The following is a 24,368-nucleotide window of genomic DNA, read 5'->3' on the forward strand; positions in this document are numbered from 1 at the left end:
CCTTCTGCATCCCTGTCCAGCACTCCTCATGTAACAGCCTGTCTCCTGGTATCTCCTCCATACTCCTGAAACTGTGAGACACACCAAACCTCTTTGCGATGGCACGTATGGATGTGCCATCCTGGATGAACTGGATTGCCTGTGCAACCTTATGCTACAGACAGTGACAAGGACTCTAACAAAACCCAAAACTAAAAACAAATCAGCCAGGAAGAATAAGGAGAGAAAACTTGTCTGTGGCCACCACCTGCAAAATCATTCCCTTTTTTGATGGTTGTCTTGCTGTTGCCTCTTCAGTGCACCTGTTGTCACTTTTATTTGCACCAAAGCAGGTGAAACTGGTTCACAACCACTTATGCTTCCTAATCGGACACATCCCTAAAGTTTATTTGACTAATAATTTGGTTATGGCGGAAAGTAAAATGGTCGCCATGGTGACCATAAGTCCTTTTTGTGATGGCTCCATTTCTAAAAATATTCAGGGTCCAAAACTGTACACGTTTACCAAATTTCATGCTTATATATATATATATATATATATATATATATATATATATATATATATATATATATATATATAAAAAGTGAGAATTTTACCTAAAATTTTGCATATATCACTGTACTAATAGTGAAAGGAAGAGCATTCCATAACTTGGGGGCTTTGAATGAAAAGGCTCTTTCCCCCCATAGTTTACATGAAGGCTGATGAAATGAAAGAGTGTTAGCAGAACGGAGAGAACGTGGCAGAGTGTAATGAGATCACAAAGATACGCTGGTGCCATCTCATATAATGATTTGTATGTTAAAACGAGAATTTTAAAATCAATTCTAAGCACATGAGCAGCATAGTTTTTAATATACTAAAGCCCATTTAAACTTACTGGTGCAATATTGTATCTGAAGGCCTCTAGAATGAATGTGTGTTGAAGGAATAACTGAAATGTGGAAATTCCCCCAAAAGAATCTTCAAGACATCACAGATCTTAAATCTCTCAGGCAACTCTTGTTTAAGCACTCTGTAGCAAATATTTACATCTATTTCGATCTAAGTAGAAGACTCGAGCTAGTAACACACCAGACAGAATATGTAATCAAAACACTGCTGATGGCGCTCTCTAGTGGTGCATCTTTTGTAAACATGACCAATAAAGTCTACTTTGTAGTTTGTCCTTGTAATCATTTTTTAAAAGTGTTTTTCTCCCATTCATTCCCTATAACTTTTTTGCATGTCCAGGTTTGTGGAATTGCACATACAGACCAGCCAATAGTCATGGGCCTATTCTGAAAAATGAGACCCACACAGCATTTGATCACTGGATTTAGCCTACAGCAATCAGATCACTTTTAAAGAAATAGTTCCCCCAAAAATGAAAATTACCTCATAATTTACTTACCCTCAAGCCATAGGTGTTAACTCTGATTGTGTTTGGCTGAAAGAAGTCATATACACCTGGCTTAAGGGTGAGTAAATTATGGGGTAATTTTCATTTTTGTGTGAACTAACCCTTTAAGAAGCAAATTCTCAACATTGCATATCAAATTAACTCCTGACAATCACAATTATTATTTGAATTATCACTCACTAAGTTTTGTATTACTGTCTCTGGAAGGCTTTTGTCTTTGAAAAACATCGAAATGTACAAATTCACATCATATTTACATGCAATGCAGGGATTCCCCAACTTTGTTGTCAGCTGAACCTCTACTTGAAGTTTAAGTTAATAATTTAGGTCAACAATAATATTTAGTCAATAAAAATAATAGTAATTTTGGAATCAGATTTCGTAATCCAGATTGCATGTAATCAGTTGCTACCCAGCACTGCACCTGCACACATACTTAGGCGGCCTACAGATACTGTTGTGAAGTTGTTTGTCCTCCCGCTATTTTAAGGTTGCACTGATGCTGCTGCTGCTGTTCCTTTAAATGCTCGCACTCAGCTGATCTTCTACGTCACACCAAATGACCAACATTTTTTATTTCTTTATTTTTTGGCGGATAATTTAGAAACAACACGGCTAAAAGGCGCCGAGTCGTAATGTATAACTATCCTCAAACAGTGTTGGATAAACATGAGTTTGCTTCACACGAGAGCTGAATGTGATGACGCATAGTGGTCACATGAATTTGAACTGAAGATGGCGGACCAGAGCTCAGGAGCATCGGAGCAGCACAGCACTGAAGTTTCCGAAACTTTAGTGTCGTCTAATGAATTTCTCAAACCCCACGTGAAGGACAGCGATGGACATACAGTCAACAGTCCAGAGGAGTCGCTTTCTCCGGCCTCGGTGATTTACTTTAAGGAGGCGCTAACTTATAACTCAAGTATACAGTTTACCAAGACTAGCTCTTCTCTTCCTGAACCAGTGCGCTATGAATTCCAGATTGAGAAGACTAATAAGAAAACAAGAAGTGAGTATATGATCGTCTGCATTATGTGTTTATTTAATAGGATGTGATGGTGTCTGCTTCTGTCGAACATGCAGCAATATTTGACAGCCTAAGCCTTGTGTTTCAATGTCAACAGCAACACTGCACAATGACAGCCACTGCAGCGTTTATGAAAGCTTGCATTTTGCTGTTCAGTTTCAGACTCTTTTGAATGGTCGTTTTTCTTGAATTTTCGACCTGTAATTAATCAAAAAATAATACACCCATGGCACAAACTGTCATCAGCTCGCATTGAAATGACAGCTATTTTATGGATGTAGATAAATATCCAGTCTTAAAGGGACAGTTCACCCAAAAATGAAATTTACTCACCCTCAACTTGTTCCAAACCTATATGAATTTCTTTCTTCTGCTGAACACAAAAGAAGATATTTTAAAGAAAATGGGTAACCCAACAATTGATAGACCTCATTGACTTACATAGTAATTATTATTATTATTTTTTTTCATACTATAGAAGGCAATGGGGTCCATCAATGGTTTGGTTATCCATGTACTTTAAATATATTTTGTGTTCAACAGAAGAAATAAATAAATACAGGTCTGGAACAACTTGAAGGTGAGTAAATGATGACAGAATTTTCATTTTTGGGTGAACTGTCCCTTTAATGTCCAGTTCAGATAAACTCTTAATCTTTGAGGTCATGTTCACCATGAGGACTAATGCATTATGGGTTTAGTCTGGCGAGTGTGATTGTCAGATGGTTGTTTATTAATTGCTGGTGAGCTTCCTACCTTGGCAGCATTTTTGGGTTTCACACTGGAAACGGTTGGAATGTGCATGTGATACCCAAAACTGCTGTCTGTGTAGGCTGTCACTTGGTTTTCTGTGTTTTTGAACATTATTTTGCTGTGTAACAGTTAGGGCTGCACGATTAATCGCATGCTATTCTCACGCGCATTTCGTCATTAAAGCCGGTTCCCTGATTACCGCTAAATCGCCATCACCTGCTTTCAAATGAAGCGGCATTTAATAGACAGAGCCGTAGTTCACAGACAAGCCACGCAATATCGCGTTCATATCGCAGGCGATTCATCTGCGATATGAACGCGATATTGCGTGGCTTTTCAGTGATCTACGGCTCTGTCTATTAAATGCCGCTTCATTTGAAAGCAGGTGATGGCGATTTAGCGGTAATCAGGGAACCGGCTTTACTGACGAAATGCGCGTGAGAATAGCATGCGATTAATCGTGCAGCCCTAGTAACAGTGATAATTTTGTGAACCATCTGTATGGTGTCCATTACACTGAACAGGTATTTTAAAGGCCATTTTTAATAATTCATGTTGTGGTTACATCCAAATCACCCATAATTATGTCCTTTTTATGTCATTGCCCACATCCAAATAAGCATGCTGCAAAAAGCAGTATGTCAACAGATTAGGGTATCTGAATCCGTGAAAACATATGCAAACAATTCTTAGATGGCATAATGCACCTGCTGAGATTTTGTGTGCAGGTGTGCAACCAGTTAACAGTTTGGTCACACTTTAGATTAGGGTCCTATTCTCACTATTAACAAACTATTTACTATGACTTTTGCCTCAATAAACTTCTAATTATTGCTTATTAATAGTTAGTAAGGTAGTGGTTAAGTTTAGGTATTGGGTAGGAATCAGGATTAAGATATGCAGAATAAGGTATAAATATGTGCTCTATAATAAACAGCCAATATCCTGGTAATATGCGTAATAAGCAACTAGTTAATAGTGAGAATTGGACCCTGAACTGAAGTGTTTACACAGTTTGCTATCCTATAAATCCACAAGAGCTGAATAGCTGTCACATTTGAGAAGATGAGAAATAGAAAATGCCAGGGTATTGTGAGACAGGAAGTTGTTAATATGTACTTGTTAACAACACCTAAGTAAATAATTTTCACAGGTTTTATTAGTACATCACAGGTCAAAAACAGTGATTGAAGCAGAATTGCACAATGGAGAATGTCAGGGTTATGCTATGCAAATGTGCTGTTTGTAAAAGTGAAAATATTCTATTTTGGATGCATTGCAGTCACTTTGTTTTAATTTATGGCAACAAATTAAAAAAAATCAACTGGAAATTTCATTACTTTATTCAGTTGCAGTGGACTGAAGTGCAGCTTTCTCTAAATGCATACATTTGAAGAAATTAAAGATTGGAAATTATTATATTCTTGTTTTGTGAAAGTAGTGAAAATGAAAACAAAATATATATTTTCTTTCTTTTGTAATTGCATGTTTCAGAGGGTTAAATCAGACTAATATATCCCACTGTCTATGTTGTTTATTGCATTGTGAATTAGCAATCCAATTTTATGGTTTGGTATGTGTAATGATATATCTCACCAAGAACTGTATTACTGAATTATGTGACATTGCTCTTGTGCTTAAATTAATTATTTTTATTTACATGCCTAATTTTAGAGATGTAACACTACCATAAAAACGTAGATTCTTTTTTTAAAAGATTTTTTGAAAGAGTTATACTCACCAGAGCTGCATTGATATGTTCAAAAACACAATAAAACTGTAAAATTGTGTAGTATCATTACAATTTAAAATATTTTTATTTGAATATATTTTAAAATGTAATTTATTGCTGTGATGCAAAGCTGAATTTTCAGCATCATTACTCCAGTCTTCAGTGTCACATGATCCTTCAGAAATCATTCTGATATGATGATTTGGTGCTCAAAACATTTCTTATCATTACCAATGTAAAACGGTTTCACTGCTTAATTTTTTGTGGAAACCGTGAAACATTTTTTCAGGGGTCTTTTCATGAATGGAAAGTTAAAAAGAACAGTATTTATTCAAAATAGAATCTTCTGTAACATTATAAAAGTCTTTACTGTCACTTTTGATATTTTTTTTGCATCCTTGCTAAGTAAAATTATTAATTTCTTCAAAATAATTAAAATAGTTAAAATTGAACAGTAGTGTATATCAGTATACAACTTCTAATATTCAAACCCCATTTTACATGACTTTGCATATGAGGTTCTTTTTTCAGAGGCGTTGATTTAAAAAAAAAAAAAAAGGCCTATCTCATCATATTACTTATACTTCTATAACACCACCCCAATTGATCAGTAAAAATAGTCGAGCGTTGAGTATCTGTAGAACTTTACCACCATGATTCGTTCATACACAGTTTAATTTTACACTAAGTGCCATCTTGCTCCTCTTAAACATGCTCTTCAGTAAACAGCAGCTTTATCAGCAATGTTCTGGTTCTCAATCAGTAGAGCTTCTATACTTCTCTTGTTTAGCATGTGGATCGTTGGCAATAGCCCCCCCCCGACACATCTGACAGGCCTCTCGGGAACTGTGCCCCCTCCACCATCTGCTCACGTGACTCCCACAATCCTCCTCAGCATCACAGCAGCCATCTTGGTCAACACCCTCCCATTTGCAGCGCATGCAGCCAATCCGGTGAATGCGAGCAGCTGGGCTGTAAGGGAGGGAGGGAATGAGAGAGAGAGAGAGAGAGAGAGAGAAAAAGAGACATCTCTGATTGTAGCTCTGTTGAGGCTCATACAGCATCTCAATCCCCTGGCTGTGCTGAGCCAGAGAGCACTGAACCTTTATTCACACGGAGGATTTTAGCTGTCGCTGCTCATTCGCAAGACGAGGCCGTTGAGCCACAGAAGAATAGCATCCTTTCGGCCAAGTTTGGTGTGGACTGCGGGTGGATTTTTTTTTTCTCTCTCTCTTCCTTCTCTGTTTTCTTTGTCTCTCTTGTTTTCCTACCTCCTTTGTGCTGGAGAAGACTCTTGCTTGGACTGGATTTTTAAAAATAAGTCATTATTTCTATTCCCTGCACCTGACTCTTTGCTGACGGCCGCCATTGTAAGTGTTGTTGTCGTCGCAGCAGCTATCAGCTGAGTCACCATGTCTGATCTGACGCCCCAGAGCGAGGCCCCCACCCCCACTACTGACAAGATCACACAGGCTGCCAGAGAGACCATCTACCTATGCAACTTCCGTGTGTCGGTGGATGGCGAATGGCTGTGCCTGCGTGAGCTCAACGATATCTCGCTCACGCCAGATCCCGAGCCGGCTCATGAAGGTAGGCGCGCACAGCATCACTAGGCCTCCGTTGCTCTTATCGTACTGGGCGGTGCTGGCCCAACCTTCCACCATCACGCTCTCAGCGTTCCCGCAGGCCTGCCTGGAAGTGTAGTTTTTATGGAGCACAAGTGGTTGTGAAGGTTTGTTTCCCACTGAATGATTTCAATGAAGCTATTCATATGCTGTTTTGTAGTTAAATTGTCCAATTAAATTGTCACGTTGAACAAATTAAGTATGTGCATCGCACAGTTGGGAAAATCCACCAGAATGAGAGTCCCTCCAATGAAATAATAAAAATAAATCAATTTTTGACAAACTGTAACTCTAGTTAGACTATTAGTGTCATTGATTGTAAGATATTTTTGGGTTCTTGATCATTTTTTTTTACTATAGAGGCCTGTTCACACCAAACATGATGACTGTAGGGATAACTTTAAGGATAAATATATCAATGGACTGTAACATTCTGTTCTTAGAGCTTCTAAAGCTCTTAAAAGTCAGATTGATTCTGATTCTGTTAATGTTTTTTATTGTTCATCAGTTGGAAAAGATATTTCTGAAAGTAATTCCAATGATATTGTTCCTCTGTGTGGTTATCGATATATAACTGCTATGGATTTCCCTGTTCTCATAAAATTAGAACGATAACAAAGAATTAATTATTTAACAAAGGACTAAAGTATATAGTTTGATTTCCCCCCCCCCCCCCCTTTTTTTTTAATAAAAATAAAAGGCATTTTACAAAATTGCTTACATTTTGTTTTTTATGTATTCACTTATGTAAAGAAAAAAAAAGCACTATATTGTTTTTTAGAATAGTGTTGACTTGTGGTCAGAGCTCACAATTGTTTTGCTAATCCAGTGCATTACTGGAGAGTCACGGCTTACCGTGCCAAAGGTTGAAAGAGGACATCAGGAAACGCAGTCAAATGGACACAGTACTGTTACCTTGGAAACGGGCCTGAGATTCCTACTCAGTCAAATGTCTTGAAGGGATGTGATCAATCGGCAGTAGAGAGATGCGACCAACCAGAATCCACATGTAAATAGCAACTGTTATCTGAGTCTAATGTGTTTTCTGTGCAAGGAGGATGCAGGCATGTAGCAAAACAAGGAATAGAAAACATTGTCTGATAAGGTCTGATTACACATTTGACTAGTAGTTTGTTGGTTATACATTTCCAAGAATTGCATCACCTTTGCACTGCGTGACTTATTTGTCTCCTCACTATCACAATGCAATAAACATTACATTTTAAAGGATTAGTTCACTTTCAAATAAACTTTTCCTGATAATTTACTCACCCCCATGTCATCCAAGATGTTCATGTCTTTCTTTCTTCAGTTGAAAAGAAATGAAGGCTTTTGATGAAAACATTCCAGGATTATTCTCCTTATAGTGGACTTCAATGGCCTCCAGACGGCTGAAGGTCAAAATTACAGTTTCAGTTCAGATTCAAAGGGCTTTAAACGATACCAGACGAGGAATAAGGGTCTTATCTAGAGGGAAAAAATGTAAATTTAAATGCTTTATATAAACAAATGATTGACTTTGTAAGTGCTTCTGTCAAAACCGCATTTCCGCATTCTTCAAAAAGTTAACGCTGTATGTCCTACGCCTTCCCTATTCTACTTACGTAACGAACGCAGTGCCAGTTTAATTTTTTTCCGTAAGTAGAAGTAGTAGATTTTTGTAGAATACGGAAAGCAGAAGCACTAACAAAGGTGATCACTTGTTTATATAAAGCATATACATTTACATTTGTTTCGAAAATGACCAATTGTTTCGCTAGATAAGACCCTTATTCCTCGTCTGGTATTGTTTAAAGCCCTTTGAAGCTGTAATGAAACTGTCATTTTGACCTTCAACCGTTTGGGCTCCACTGAAGTCCACTAATCCTGGAACATTTTCATCAAAAACCTTTTCAACTGAAGAAAGAAAGACATGAACATCTTGGATGACATGGGGCTGAGTAAATTATCAGGAAATTTTAATTTGAAAGTGAACTAATCCTTTAATTTCACATCAATTCCCAGATTCCAGAGCCAAATGAAGTCAAGACAGTATGTTTTCTCAGAGATTTCTACAGTATTTTCTTCATAGGTGTTTTATAACAAATATTCTCTTCAATTAATCCAATGCAAATCAGTCAATATTGATTAGTTGCTATTTTCCCTTGGTCTGTTTCACTGCATGCAGATGTTCTTTGTAGTGTAGTTGATGTGCGCTGCCTCATTAAGTGTCATTTATGGTTTGATTTCATTTCATTCCCATAGCTAAGCGACGTAGAAGATCTTAAAGTGATAGTTCACCCAAAATGAAATTTCTGTCATCATTTACTCACCCTCAAGTTGTTCCTAATCTGTATGACTTACTTTATTCTGTGGAACATAATAACATATTTTGAACAATGTTAGTTACCAGTTAGTTTTGCTTACCAATAACTTGAATTGTATGGAGAGAGAGAGAAAACACAAGACAATTTCTCTTAATATCTTTAGATGTTTAGTATTATGTTCCACAGAAGAAATGAAGTCACACAGGTTTGGAGTGACATGAAATGAATAAATTAATGACAGAATATCCTTTTTTTGAACTATACTTTTAAAGCTATAATGAATAAATGTACTTTAAACAAACAAAAAAAAAGATATTGTTTCTAGTGCTGTGGATAAAGAGGAAATATTAAATTCTTTCCTGAGGCCTTCTGTCAAACAAATCGGTTTAGATAAGATGTCTTCCAGGACTAGAAGAGCATTATTTGAGCTCCTTTGTCTAGTGTAGTCAAATGACTTCATAGTAACCGTCTTCTGATCTAAAATTGCTGACACATTATAGTGGTTCTTAATGACATCAACACTCCAGTTGCTATAATTAGTCTCTGTTATGGTGCTTCTGAATTTATTCACTAGGAATTTTTTTGCGCTAATGTATGACAGTGAGAAGAGAGTGAGCCTGGCTCTGTACATAAGAATCTACACCCAAATATACACCCAACATAATGTCTCTTGTTGTTGCTTTGGTTTACTCCCATGATGTGCATGACCCAATCCTTTTCTGCTTTTTTTTTTTTTCTTTTTTCCATTGCCTTTTGCAAAGACTCATGGGAGGATTTCACAGATTTGGTGGAGCAAATGCAAATGCTTGATGAGTTTAAAGGTGCGTATGGTGGCATCACTCTCCCCAGTCCACCTCATCCCCGCCTCGGGCACCATCCTAAAACCACAGCAGGCGCGGCCGCGCGGCCCTGTCTTTACTGAACCAGCCTCCCTGAACAGCACATTCGCACCACAGCTTCCAAAGCTTTGCCTTCTTCGTGTTCTTTTGTTTTTTTCTTTATCTGTCTCTTTTTCAGTGTCTTATCTCCCTTCCTGTTTTTTTTTTTTTTTTTGGTTTGATGTTTCCGTCAATAGCTTTGTGTCTGTGACTTTTGCTAGCTATCTTTTGTAGCTAGCAAAATATTTGGCTACCCATTTGGCTGGATTGCTCTTGTCTGGCCTGTTTTCTTTGGCTGCCTCACTGCCCCACCCCATTCTCTGGCTGATTTGACTTTTTTATCGCATGGTTTTACCAGCATTCATGCTATCAATGATCAATTTCTGGTTAGTCTCTAAAAGACATTAAATGTTTATGTTTCAGAGACTTCTTATATTTATTAAAACAATCTCTTTGTACTTGCAGAGTCAGACTTTGTTTTTTGTAGTGTGTGTGTAACCTTTGGCTTGAGTAGCTCTGGCTTGACTCACTCTTTCCTTTGTGACTGTGTGAAGCTACACCAAGAAGGTCTTTCATTCATACCTGTTGAAAGCTATCTTTTGGCTTTCGTGTTAATTTCATGGCCTTGGACCGTCATCATTTTTGCCTTTGCATTAGTGATTCAATACAATAATATCAAGGTCTTTGACATCTTAAAGGGATAGTAAACCCAAAAATGAAATTTTTGTCAACATTTACTCACCCAAACCTATATACATTTCTTTGTTCTGCTGCACACAAAGCAATATATTTGGAAGAATGTTTGTAACCAAGCCGATAGGCCCCATACTATATATACCATAGTATTTTTTTCCTACTATGGTAGTCAATAGGGGATGAGATTCTTTCTTTCTTTCTTTCTTTCTTTCTTTCTTTCTTTCTTTCTTTCTTTCTTTCTTTCTTTCTTTCTTTCTTTCTTTCTTTCTTTCTTTCTTTCTTTCTTTCTTTCTTTCTTTCTTTCTTTCTTTCTTTCTTTCTTTCTTTCTTTCTTTCTTTCTTTCTTTCTTTCTTTCTTTCTTTCTTTCTTTCTTTCTTTCTTTCTTTCTTTCTTTCTTTCTTTCTTTCTTTCTTTCTTTCTTTCTTTCTTTCTTTCTTTCTTTCTTTCTTTAAAAATGTGTAAATACACTGAAATTATGAGAAATTTGAAATGATGAGAAAAACACGTTTTTTATCAATCTTTCTCTTTCCTATTATTAAAAAAAAAAAAAAAAAAAATGTCACTGCCTTTGGCTAACAGACATAGATTAAGAGTGTTGATGCTGGAATGATTGCATTACTGTGGGTGTGTTTTGGATCAGACAGGGTGAGGCTTGAGAACTGAAACTCGAAATTGAATTCAGTAAAAACTGATTTACTGTAGTTTATGTAAGTTGTGATGCATTGTAAGGTTGGATCGAGATTGTCCTGAAAATAACAGCAAACAAAAAATAATCTGTTCTTTCCCTTTTATCTGAAAATTTGATGATTGTAATGTTGGAATGAATTCAGTTTGCATCTGATGAATTTCAAATTGCATCAACCAGAATTTCTTATTTTTTTTTTTTTTGCCAGGTTTAGAGGAAACCATGTAGTTGCAGTCAATGGAAAGCTCTCTAATTCAAACCCTCATATACTGTTCATATCAAGTTACATACTGTGCGTAGGAGAAGTCACAGCTAGAGAATTATATCATATCTAACATAAAGCTTGAATTTCTGTTTTACTTCAGATCCCAAGGACCCCATTGCCATCGAGAGGCTTAACCTGATGAACATGGCCAAGCTAAGCATCAAGGGCTTGATCGAGTCTGCACTGAATCTGGGCCGCACGCTGGACTCAGACTATGCCCCATTGCAGCAGTTTTTTGTTGTCATGGAGCATTGCCTGAAACACGGACTTAAAAGTAAGCGGAAAAAATCCCAACCACAGTTCCACTTTTCACAGAGTAATCTCTGGTCATCATTTGTGTCTTTTATAACATGATCATCTGTTCATTTTGACAATTACTGATTGCACAGTACTTTGGTGTGTTGCGTATACAATTTGTAATCCTTTAAGTACAGTATGTTTTGTTTTGTAATGCTTAACCTTGACAGTTATTGTGCAACTTCACAGTGGTTGGGACATTTTAATGTATAGTACAGTGAAACCAAGTCTTTTGTGGGTTTATTTCTTTGTCTCAGTCTGTCTCCAGGTTGTTGTTGTTTTTTCTTTTTTTTTTTTTTTTATGATATCCTGTCTTTTTAGGTAAGAAGACATTCCTTGGTCAAAATAAGTCTTTTTGGGGTCCTCTGGAGCTTGTAGAAAAGCTGACTCCAGAGGCTGGTGAGATCACAGCCAGTGTAAAAGACCTTCCTGGGCTCAAGTAAGGAAACGTCTTCAACCTGAACATGGTATTTTTTTTTTTTTTTTTTAAATGCATGCTGTGTTTTGAAATCTGAAGTTGTTGTTCTATCTCAGAACCCCGTTAGGAAGAGGCAGAGCATGGCTTCGTTTGGCCTTGATGCAGAAGAAGCTCTCAGATTACATGAAGACTATCATCAACCGAAAAGACCTGCTCAGGTACAGTTCCTGCTTTTGGTCTTTAATATAAAACCTGTAATTGTGGTCTTGCAATCCAGTTTTATATCTTATATCCAATCTTATATTTGCTGATGTTGTTTTCCTCAGTGAATTCTATGAGCCCAACGCTCTTATGATGGAAGAGGAAGGAGCTGTGATCGCTGGGCTTTTGGTGGGCCTGAATGTCATTGATGCTAACTTGTGTATGAAGGGAGAAGATTTAGACTCACAGGTTAGTTACTTTTTACTGAACATGAGCAATGGAGGACAACAGATGAAGGAACAAAGCATCATCTTTGTCCTCTTAATGTTATTCTCCAAAGTGTGCTTGCCAAAAATTGAATTTATTTATTTTTTTGCAGGGTAATAAGATCTCATTTACTCTGTTTATAGGTTGGAGTCATAGATTTTTCCATGTATCTGAAAGATGGTGCGCACAGTAGCAAAAGCACAGAGGGGTAAGTCTATGTTTAACTTCTTCAATTGAAGCTCGTTGTTTTAGGCTGACAGCTTTTGGACTTCTTGTGAAAAGATCATTGCTTCCTCTAAAGCTGCTCTTTGGTTGCAGCGATGGACAGATTACAGCTATTCTTGATCAGAAGAATTATGTGGAGGAACTGAACAGACATTTAAGGTGCAGTCACTTTACCCAACATAGACCCTGTGGGTTGTGTTTGTAAGCATTAGCAATCTGACATTGTCACTCTAAATTCCCCTTTCCCAGTGCATCAGTGAATAATCTGCAAGCCAAAGTGGATGCGCTGGAAAAGTCCAACACAAAACTTACAGAGGAGGTGGGTTTTAATTTATAACCTAATGGATTACTGAAGTTGTGGGAAATACATGACTGATAATGATTTAAATGAAACAGAACTGAATTCACACTACCGTTCAAAAGTTTCTCTAAAAGAAGTTTATTATGCTTACCAAGGCTGCATTTATTTGATCAAAAACATAGTAAAAACAATAATATTGCTAAATATTAACTATTACAAAATATGAAATGACTGTTTTAAATATAATTTATTCCTGTGATGGCAAAGCTGAATTTTCAGCATCATTACTCCAGTCTTCAGTGTTACATGATCCTTCAGGAATCATTCTGATATGATGATTTGCTGCTCAAGAATGTTTCTTCAGAACAATTTCTCATTATTATCAATATTGAAAACAGTTGTGGTACGTAAAAGTTTTGTGGAAACTGTGGTACATCTTTCAGGATTTTTTGATGAATAGAAAGTTCAAACAAACTATTTATTTGAAATGGAGGTAACACTTTACAATAAGGTTCATAAGTTAAACATTAGTTAATGTATTAACCAATATGAACTAATTATGAGCAATACATTTGTTATTCTATTTACTAATCTTCGTTAATGTTAGTTAATGAAAATACAGGTGTTCATGTTAGTTCACAGTGCATTAACTAATGTTAACAAGATTTTAATAATGTATTAGTAAATGTTGAAATTAACATTAAGATTAATAAATGCTGTATAAGTTCAGTTCATTATTAGTTCATGTTAACTAATGAACCTTAAAGTGTTACCGAAATGGAAATCTTTTGTGACTATAAATGTTTACTATCACTATTTATTTTTCTGAATATATGTATTAATTTCTTTCCAAAACAATATAATAAAATGTTCTTGTTATTTAGCTTGCTGTTGCAAACAACAGGATTATCACTCTGCAGGAGGAACTGGAAAGAGTGAAGGAGGAAAGTCCTTACTTAGTGGAGTCTAGTCGCAAGGTAAACAACATTGTGTTGAACCCACAGCAATATCATTGAAGTACTAACTGTTAACAATCATTCAATCAAACAACAATGATTGACTGCATGTTACTCATTATTTAAAAGTAAATCTGAAACTTGCTGAGCTCACAGTCTGCAGTCATAACACACTGTTTTGGTTGTGGCTTGCTCTGATATTTGACCTCTGTTCCTCCTGAAGGGAACAAGGGCAGATGGTACTGCAAACGGTCAAGTGCTTGGAGAAACTCGCAAACAGCTCAAAGAGGAAACTCAGCTCAGACTGGTGAGTGAAACATTAATGCCTGTGTGTGTATTACTCTCTTCATCTTCAAATATATCTCTGATGTGGCGTCTTCAAAGAATCGAGTCAGAGTTCTTTCAAGGAGAACTCTTAAGAACCTCTCTCTGTGAGTGTGTGTAGGATGTGGAGAAGGAGCTGGAGGTGCAAATAGGGATGAAGCAGGAGATGGAGTTGTCCATGAAGATGCTAGAAAAGGACATCTGTGAAAAACATGATGCTTTGGTGGAGCTCAGACACCAATTAGATGACCTGCGTACACTCAACCATGAGCTCTCTGTTAAGTCACAGGTATGAGAGACACATTTTTATTGCAAAACAAGCTTCTCACAATTCACAGGTTTAACACAGGAGCTGCTTCTCAAGTCTAAGCAAAACATGCTCCCTTTTTATTTATTTATATAGACAGACATACAAAAGCAATGTGTAAGCAGCACATTCCCATAATAAAGGGTTTATTTGACCCAAAAATGAAAATTCGGTCATTAATTACTCGCCCTCATGCCGTTCCACACCCGTAGGACCTTTGTTCATCTTCAGAATACAAATTAGATTATTTGATGAAATCCGAGAGGTATATGACTCGTCAATAGACAGCAAAATAGCCACCACTTTAAAGGTCCAGAAAGGTAGACATGGTTAAAAAAGTAGACATGACTGCAGTGGTTCAACCTTAATGTTATAAATCGATGAGAATACTTTTGTGCGCTAAACAAAAAAAAAATAACGACTTTATTTAACAATTTTTCCTCTTCCCTGTTGGTCTGTTACGCAGTTGGCGCAGTGAACGCATTGCAGAGCTTCTGTGTTTACGTCCGAACGCAGGCTCAGTATCGGCCGAGGCTTTGTTCACGTGAACACCACGACTCATGCGTGTAATGCTTACGCAGGAGCCGGCCAATAATGAGTCGGCGTTCTGACGTAGAACATTGAAGCTGTGCATAACAGACTGACAGGGAAGAGGAAAAATTGTTGAATAAAGTCATTATTTGTTTTGTTTTTGAGCACAAAAAATAATCTTGTCGGCTCATGAAATTAAGGTTGAACCACTGCAGTCACGTCGACTGTTTTAACGATGTCTGTAGTGCCTTTCTGGACCTTGAAAGTGTTGATTATTTTGCTGTCTATTGACGAGTCATACCTCTCGGATTTCATCAAAAATATCTTAATTTGTGTTCTGAAGATGAACGAAAGTCTTACGGGTGTGGAACAACATGAGGGTGAGTAAATAATGACTGAATTTTCATTTTTGGGTCAACTAACCCTTTAACAGGTTACTCTATGGTGGAGTGACAACAAAGTGATTTGATTTGACACTGCCAATTTAAAAAAGAAAATAAACATATGGTTCAGAGTCACAGTGTGTTGAACTTGGCAGAAAACTTTTTAAAATGTGCTACTGTAAACTAAATATTTTATTACAGACTTTTTATGAATCAAAATAAAATAATGGGGTAAACTAACATTGTTTAAAAATGCAGGACTTTCTATTAATTTGTCTTGAATCCTGCTGCTGCTTCAAGTGGCTTTTATGTGCGGAATTGTTAGTAAGATTATGAACATTACAACTGCATTGGTATCAATTTCATCTAGTGTAGCAAAACTGCATTTATTTTGGATGCAGCATGTTATTGGTCTGTGTTTGTGTGTGTCTGGCCTGTAGAGCTCAGAGACCAGTGCAAAACAGAAGAGTGACATCATCAGCCGCTTGGAGGAGAAAACAAACCAGATGGGGAGCATTATTAAACAGCTGGAGAGCAGGTGAGAGTCTAAGTACATCAGCACAGCATTTACACCTGACATGGATACTATAAAACAAAGTCGGAGAGCACTAGTGAAAATGCATCTTGTTTATAAAATCTGATTTAAAATACCCTTTTTCATTACAAATTTTATTATTAGCATCATAATTCTAGTGCTAAGATAAATTGCAGAGGAAAAACATCTGACTATGTGTACAAAGTCAAATGATTAATGTCACAATTTGTATTTGATCCGTGACCCAAAAATAGTCTTGATTAAAAAAAAATCTGATTTTGAATCCCAGATGTTATGCAGAGATGATAGAATACAGTGGTAATGTTATAGTTTTTTTTTAATTTAATATATTATGATTGAACATTAATTAAATAACAATTTATTTAATGTATTTAATATTTATGTGCTATATATATTTATAAATTAACATTAACCTACATAATGCTATAATGCACATAGTTAATAATAATAATTTAAAGTTAAACGGTTAGTTCACCCCAAAATGAAAATTCTGTCATTTAATAATTACCCTCATGTCGTTCCACACCTCTAAGACCTTCGTTCATCTTTGGAACACAAATTAAGATATTTTTGATTAAATCTGATGGCTCAGCGAGGCCTGCATAGACAGCAATGACACTTCCTCTCTCAAGATCCATAAAGGTACTAAAAACATATTTAAATCAGTTCATGTGAGTGCAGTGGTTCAATATTAATATTATAAAGTGATAAGAATATTTTTTGTGCACCAAAAAAAAACAAAATAATGACTTTTTAATAATATCTAGTGATGGCCGATTTCAAAACACTGCTTCATGAAGCTTCAGAGCTTTACGAATCAAATCAGTGGTTCGGAGCGCCAAAGGCACGTGATTTCAACAGTTTGATACGTGATCTGAATCACTGATTTGACTCAAAAGATTCATAACACTCTGAAGCAGTGTTTTGAAATCGGCCATCACTAGATATTGTTAAAAAGTCGTTATTTTGGGGTTTTTTGGCGCACAAAAAATATTCTTGTCGCTTTATAATATTAAAGGGATAGTTCACCCAAAAATGAAAATTTTATGTTTATCTGTTTACCGCCAGGGCATCCAAGATGTAGGTGACTTTGTTTCTTCAGTAGAACACAAATGATGTTTTTTAACTCCCAACCGCTGCCGTCTGTCAGTCAAATAATGGGAATGAATGGGAACACAATCAATAAGAGTCGAAAAAACTTGCATAGACAAATCCAAATTAAACCCTGCGGCTCGTGACGACACATTGATGTCCTAAGAAACGAAACGATCTGTTTGTGCGAGAAACCGAACAGTATTTATATCATTTTTTACCTGTAATACACTACTATGTCCAACTGCGTTCAGCATTCGCTTAGTAAGGTCTGATCGTGCTCTGACAGCGGAAGTGATGTCTAACACTCATTGAAGTATAAGCGCGAAACATCACTGTCGCTGTCAGAGCACGATCAGGACTCACTAAGCGATTGCTGAACACAGTTGGACATAGTGGTGTATTAGAGGTAAAAAATTATATAAATACTGTTCGGTTTCTCGCACAAACCGATCGTTTCGTTTCTTAGGACATTAATGTGTCGTCACGAGCCGCAGGGTTTAATTTTGATTTGTCTGTGCATGTTTTTTTGACTCTTATAGATAGAATTCCCATTCCCAATGCATTATACAATAGACAGACTGCAACGGTTGGAGTTAAAAATCATCATTTGTGTTCTGCTGAAGAAACAAAGTCACCTACATCTTGGATGCGCTGGGTGTAAGCAGATAAACATCAAATTTTCATTTTTGGGTGAATTATCCCTTTAAGGTAGAACCACTGAACTCACATGAACTGATTTAAATATGTTTTTAGTACCTTTATGGATCTTGAGACAGGAAGTGTCATTGCTGTCTATGCAGGCCTCACTGAGCCATCGGATTGAATCAAAAATATTTTAATTTGTGTTCCGAAGATGAACGAAGGTCTTACAGTTGTAGAATGACATGAGAGTGAGTAATAAATAACATTATTTTCATTTTTGTGTGAACTAACCCTTTTTGACACATTGTACCTTATTGTAAAGCGTTACCAATTTTTATAGCAAATGAGAAATTAGATTTTATATCATAGATTTTCAATGTGGACTTTTGGATCCCACTATTTATAACAATAATTTTTCAAAGATGTATTGTTCAGGGTGGACAGATTTCCTCTGATTGAGAAACAAGAATGATCATGACAGAGATAAAGTATGAATCAAATATATAGAGCACAAATCAGGGCACTAATAAGACAAGTCCGCTCTTTCCTGTTTCAATTCTTAGAGAAACATTGCTGCCTCCCACAGGTCGTTATCAGTCTGTTTCTACAATAACTTCTGCTCTCTGTCTCTGTGTTCTCTTAATCCCTTCTTCTCTTTTACCTGTTCATTTGACATTTGTTGCATGCTCATTCTCTTGTGTTTCTACTCATTTTTCCTGAGCAGTGAGAACGACATGGCTAAACAAGCACGAAGCTTGAACACAGCTGCTGGAAAACTCCTTCAGAGGCAGCAATAAAATGATCGCAAACAACGGATAGTTTCCAAAAAAAGCTTAAATTAAAGAAAAAAAAAATCTGATCTCAAGTTTGATTTCGCATAACATAGATGACTAGGGTATTTATTTTATTACTGGGTTTCAGATCCATTGCCGTTATTTTGTCTTGAAACCGGACTGAAAACTACAGTTCTTGCTTCTGTGTCACCCCTCATTTTTCAATATTGTACGCCTGATCCAGTGCTCCTGTCTCTAGTCTCCCTCTGTATGTTTTAACCGAAGTAAAATGCAGCTGTTTTGGCCAATCTTAGATCAAAGATGGCAAACGTACATTTTAAGTAATGGAAATGAATCTCTCTTATATCTCTACTTCTCAATACTGGAAAAAAAAAAAGATAGCAGGATACTTCTCAAAGTTGGTGCATTATAAAAACCATAAAACACTTCAGTCCAGCACGGGGAAACATTCCTAACAAAAAACGTACAATCGTTTTATACTTTATGTGTTAGTATGCAACACCATATTATTCGGTTAATTTCGGTTAATCTCTCAAAAATCTTGGACCTGAATATTTTACCACCTTGCTTAAGTTTGATGATGTTGAGTGCTTTGATTGATGCCCAAGCAAGACAAATGAACTGAATATGTTTTTTCAGGCATATTCAGGAGGTTATGTTAGCTTTTTTTGCAAGAAATGATGTTGAGTGCAAGATTGCGTGCCTGAATTATTTTACAACTTATTGTAAACTTAATTGAAATCTGAATTTGATGCAGTGGTAGCTGATGCCAAATGTCCAAGCTTTAGAAAGTTGTTTGTGACACCAAGCTTTACAGATTCTGCAAAATGTCTGGATGATGAAATCCTCTAAATTGTGAACGGACTGAAGTGTATGTAGACATAATATAGATGTGAACTGTAGGACAAATATAGCTTAATAAAAAAAATCAGACACTTTTCAGACTACTTTGCCTTCTTGAGTATTTACAGTTTCTGCTCTAGTCACCTTTCCTCCTGTCCTCTATAGTTGTCTAAGTTCCTCCCTCAGTTCTTTCTTATGCTTTTATCATCTTCATTTTCCATGGCTTTTAGTTGAGTTAAGTTTTCATTTCACCTCATTAAGTTAATGTGGCCCAAATTCAGATGTAAGAAGGCAGAACGAGAGCGAGACCTGGCGGATGAGGCCAATCGACTCTTCAAACAGGAGTTTGGGGACAAGATTGAGAGTCTGCAGCAAGAGGTGGAGCAGTTACGACGGCAGAGGTACTGAAATTTACTGTTGTGATGTTACATATATAGTGGTCAACCAATATGTTTTGTTTCAGTGTCTAATATCTAGAAAGCAAAAGATCTGATTTGTTCTTAGTTGATTCATTAAAGGTGCCCTAGAATTAAAAATTTAATTTACCATGGCATAGTTGAATAACAAGAGTTCGGTACATGGAAAATACATACAGTGAGTCTCAAACTCCATTGTTTCCTCCTCCTTATATAAATCTCATTTGTTTAAAAGACCTCTGAAGAACAGGCGAATCTCAACATAACACCGACTGTTACGTTACAGTCGGGGTGTATGCCCCAATATTTGCATATGCCAGCCCATGTTCCCAACATTATGAAAGGCATTAAACAAGGGCAGCCAGTATTAATGTCTGGATCTGTGCACAGCTGAATCATCAGACTAGGTAAGCAAGCAAGCAAGAACAACAGCGAAAAAATGGCAGATGTTTCGTTAGCATTTTGCTAATGTAGGCTACTGTTGGTTAAAGTTACCATCGTTTCTTACTGTATTCATGGAGACAAGAGCTGTCGCTATTTTCATTTTTAAACTCTTGCAGTCTGTATAATGCATAAACACAACTTCATTCTTTATAAATCTCTCCAACAGTGTGTAATGTTAGCTTTAGCCACGGAGCATAGCCTCAAACTCATTCAGAATCAAATGTAAACATCCAAATAAGTACTATACTCACATGACCCAAAGCATGCATGCAGCATACACGACAAACATCTTGTAAAGATCCATTTGAGGATTATATTAGCTGTGTGAACTTTGTAAATGCACTGTATTATAGAGTCGCGAGCTCGATGGGCAGGGAGCGTGAGATTTAAAGGGCCTGCAGCCCTGAATCGGTGCATAGTTAATGATGCCCCAAAATAGGCAGTTAAAAAAATGTATTAAAAAAAATCTATGGGGTATTTTGAGCTGAAACTTCAGACACATTTAGGGGACACCTTAGACTTATATTACATCTTGTAAAAAAATGTTTGATGGCACCTTTAAGCATCATGAACTAACTTATTCATCCAGGTTAATGGTAGTTTCTACATACACATTACTGTTTAGGGTTAGTCTGATTCAAAAATATTAAGCAACACAACTGTTTTCAACATTGATAATAATAAGAAATGTTACTTGAGCACCAAATCAGCATATAATGATTTCTGAAGGATCATGTGATACTGAAGACTTGAGTAATGATGCTGAAAATTCATCTTTGCATCACAGGGATAAATTACATTATAAAATATACTAAAATAGAAAACAGTTATTTTAATTTGTAATAATCTTTTACAATATTACTGTTTTTACTGTATTCATGATCAAATAAATGCAAAAGTATTGTTAATTCATTGTTAAATCAAATATAAATTTAATTACAAATATAAATATACATTTTATTGTTATCATTATTTCATGGTACCTGATGGATTAACTAATTGGTAACAAACTGATACATACATTTAACAGTTTAATTATAACAAATGAGATTAATATAAATTGATGGAAATAGTACCTTCGGGGTAATTCCCATCCTGAATATAATTAAATACAATACTTTAATACCAATACAGTACTATAGTACATTTGGGGTAATTCCCGTCCTGAATATAATACAATAAATACTTCAGTATCTTGAGGTAATTCCCTTCACAAATACTTCTAATACATTTCCAATACTTCAAGGTAATTCCCCTCCCGAAGTAAGGTGACGGCGTCCCGTCAAAAAGCTACTATCACTACCTCAATCACACATGAGCACACAGGTCTTTAGCATCTATACACTCTCACCTTCCTTCCCAGGTGTACGCTGGTCCGACACAGGATCATTAATACTAACTCTGAGTAGTACAGCCTCACCCCGAGGGCGACTCTATAGTCTTCCAACACTATCACTGTCTCTGCTGTGGTAGAATCTTTAGTACTTTTATTCCTTAGCTGCGCAGCATATACCTGACACAACCTGACAGTTTTATTTAGGCCGGAAGGCCACTGGTCACAACAACTGAGTGAGTCTCACTAAATAGAAAGATACATGCACATTTAAGTCTTACAGTTGAAAAAAAATTAATGTCTTCTTCACTGTGATTTGTTCCGGTGATTGGTTTGTCATGATCTAAGCTAATCATATGACTTTTTGGGTAAGTATCTTTGACCTGAGCCACCTTAGTCTGCATTTTCTGTACATTTCATGTTGAAAATACTTCTGAGGCCATTATATAAAATGTTTCTATCACAATTAAGCCCTTATCTTTCTTGTGTGATAGATGGCTTTTGGAACAAGAGCTCAAGAAATGGAGAGAGCATCCTGGAGGCCACACTCCTGAAGTTCTCTTAGGTAAAACGCCTCCGCAGAGAGACATGAGGCAGCACGGGGAAGACATTAAAAAGGTGAGACCTGCTTTTTACCTATAGTGCCATTCAGTTGCTTTCTCTTTATGTAGAGTGTGCTGTTCCCTAAAATTCAGTCTTTTTGTTTTTATATAGGAGTTAGAGTCCGTCAAAAAAGAAAATTCTACATTGCATTCTGCACTTGAGGACAAGTCAAGTCTAAGTTCAAGTTTGTAAGTCTGTCTTATATGCTGAACCAGTTGCATAAAACCGTATTGATCTATTTCAGTTATCAAAATTGAACTAAAACTGACTTTCTCTCAGGACACTTTCACAAGAAGATGAACAGGTACATTTGATCAGTAATTTTTCTATTACTTTTTTTTATTTTTATCTGAGCTGTTCCCTTCAATAATTTCTTATTTTTATATTCATGAATTTCTCTTATTTAATAGGACCAGTCTCTTTGTAAAGATGCTGACCTTTCCATCTGCCTGATGTGTGAAAATCAAGACTCCTTGACTACACCCAAGGTACCGAAGCAAAGCAATTCTGTTCTCATTAAGCAGATCATTACTTTTTTATAGCACTTCATTATTAAACTATACTACCATTCAAAGGTTTTTGCTCAGTACATTTTGTTTTAACAAAATGAATACTTCTATTCAGCAAGGACACATTAAATTGATCAAAAGTGACAGAAAAGACATTTGTCATGCTACATAAGATTTCTCTTTAAAATAAATGCTGTTCTTTCGAACTTATTAATCAAAGAATACTGAAAAAAATAATAATAAGGGATTTCTGTGGTGTAATTACTTCTAAAAATTCAGCTTTACCATCACAGGAATAACTTAAATATATTAATATATATATATATAAAATATATTAAAATATAAAACGGTTATTTTAAATTCTAATAGTATTTCACAATATTAGTTTTTACTCTATTTTTGATCAAATAAATAACATTACATTACACATACTTATGAATGGTACTGTATTGATTTTCCTTGGTGACTAAAGAATAACATAATGCATATTGGGCACTGTTGCCATTACATTACTTTTAAGAAACTTGATTGTCAGCATCAGAACTATGGAATAGAACTGTTTTACAAGTGCATTGGGTGTCTTTTTAACCATTTCAGAGGCAATGCAAGAACTGCAGTGGCGTGTTCTGTGAAAACTGCATGGCTAATGAGCTCCCTCTGCCCTCCTCCATCAACCCTGAACACGTGTGTGACATCTGCTACTCACAGTTACTGCAGCAGTACGGGTCCTCCCCATCCTGAGGCACATCTCTAAGCACAGACTGTCCTGTCAGTAGCTTTAACGGTTTATCAACGTAAATGGTGCTGTACAAAAATTGCATATCGTATCCTGGATCATCAATCAGTATCGGCATCTCAATTATACAACATATTTTTTTTGCATACAACATTTGCCAAAAAGGGATGATTTTTACAAGCTCTTTGTGGGAAATGCTTTAAGAACGATTGTTTCATGATTTCATATAATTATTGAGGATGTGAAGCTGTCCACCAAGTGGATTTATGCAGTTATTGTACTTGAATTGTCTTTGTCATTCAATATTGCAAGTAATGATACAATAACATAATATTGATATCTTAATAAAAAAATAAAACTGAATTAGGAGATCGATTGTAAACAAGATAGTATTTTCAGCTTTTTGAAAACTACAGTATGCACTGAACAAGGCACATTAACATTTTAAACGCTTGAGTCCAACATTCATAAGTTGTGCAAAAATAGATAGTTCAGACAAAACGGCATATTACGGAACTCGTCACAGAGAAGATTGTAATTACACTACATTAAAATGTTATGAAATATTGTAAAGAGAGAAAAGGTAGTGTTTTTGCCTGCCATATAATGTATTTTATTCTTATTAGCTAAACAATAAAAGTGTATTATAATGTGGATTCTTCAGTCTAAACCAATTTTATACATGATCAGTATATAAATGCATTCAGAATTAAAGGTTGTTGGAATGGCTTGGTATGCCTGGGATAAACAGCATACTTATATCTCTATTGGAAGTGCATGAAGGGTTTCACAAAGTCACAAGTACAGCAACGGAAC

The 24,368-nt window shown here is 36.1% G+C and overlaps 1 protein-coding gene across 6 annotated transcripts; it reads left to right on the top strand.

Annotated features, from left to right (window-relative positions):
- The first annotated feature begins 1,875 nt into the window (after nucleotides 1–1,875).
- On the top strand, nucleotides 1,876–24,339 carry rufy3 (RUN and FYVE domain containing 3). Of its 6 annotated transcripts, none has more exons than XM_067405892.1 (19): nucleotides 4,420–6,505; nucleotides 9,608–9,667; nucleotides 11,472–11,645; nucleotides 11,990–12,107; nucleotides 12,203–12,304; nucleotides 12,413–12,536; nucleotides 12,698–12,762; nucleotides 12,873–12,938; nucleotides 13,029–13,098; nucleotides 13,965–14,057; nucleotides 14,260–14,343; nucleotides 14,482–14,649; nucleotides 16,022–16,119; nucleotides 19,793–19,912; nucleotides 22,199–22,322; nucleotides 22,419–22,495; nucleotides 22,587–22,611; nucleotides 22,718–22,795; nucleotides 23,414–24,339. In XM_067405892.1, the coding sequence occupies exons 1-19, from the start codon at nucleotides 6,328–6,330 to the stop codon at nucleotides 23,555–23,557; spliced, it is 1,968 nt and encodes a 655-aa protein (XP_067261993.1). In that variant the 5' UTR covers nucleotides 4,420–6,327; the 3' UTR covers nucleotides 23,558–24,339. The 6 variants fall into 6 exon arrangements, with proteins under 6 accessions (XP_067261992.1, XP_067261996.1, XP_067261997.1 ...); XM_067405894.1 differs by lacking the exon at nucleotides 4,420–6,505 and adding an exon at nucleotides 7,420–7,549; XM_067405891.1 differs by lacking the exons at nucleotides 4,420–6,505; nucleotides 9,608–9,667 and adding an exon at nucleotides 1,876–2,412.
- The last annotated feature ends 29 nt before the right edge of the window (nucleotides 24,340–24,368 follow it).

Source organism: Chanodichthys erythropterus, chromosome 13 (assembly GCF_024489055.1).
Source record: "Chanodichthys erythropterus isolate Z2021 chromosome 13, ASM2448905v1, whole genome shotgun sequence".
Taxonomy (NCBI): Eukaryota; Metazoa; Chordata; class Actinopteri; order Cypriniformes; family Xenocyprididae; genus Chanodichthys; species Chanodichthys erythropterus.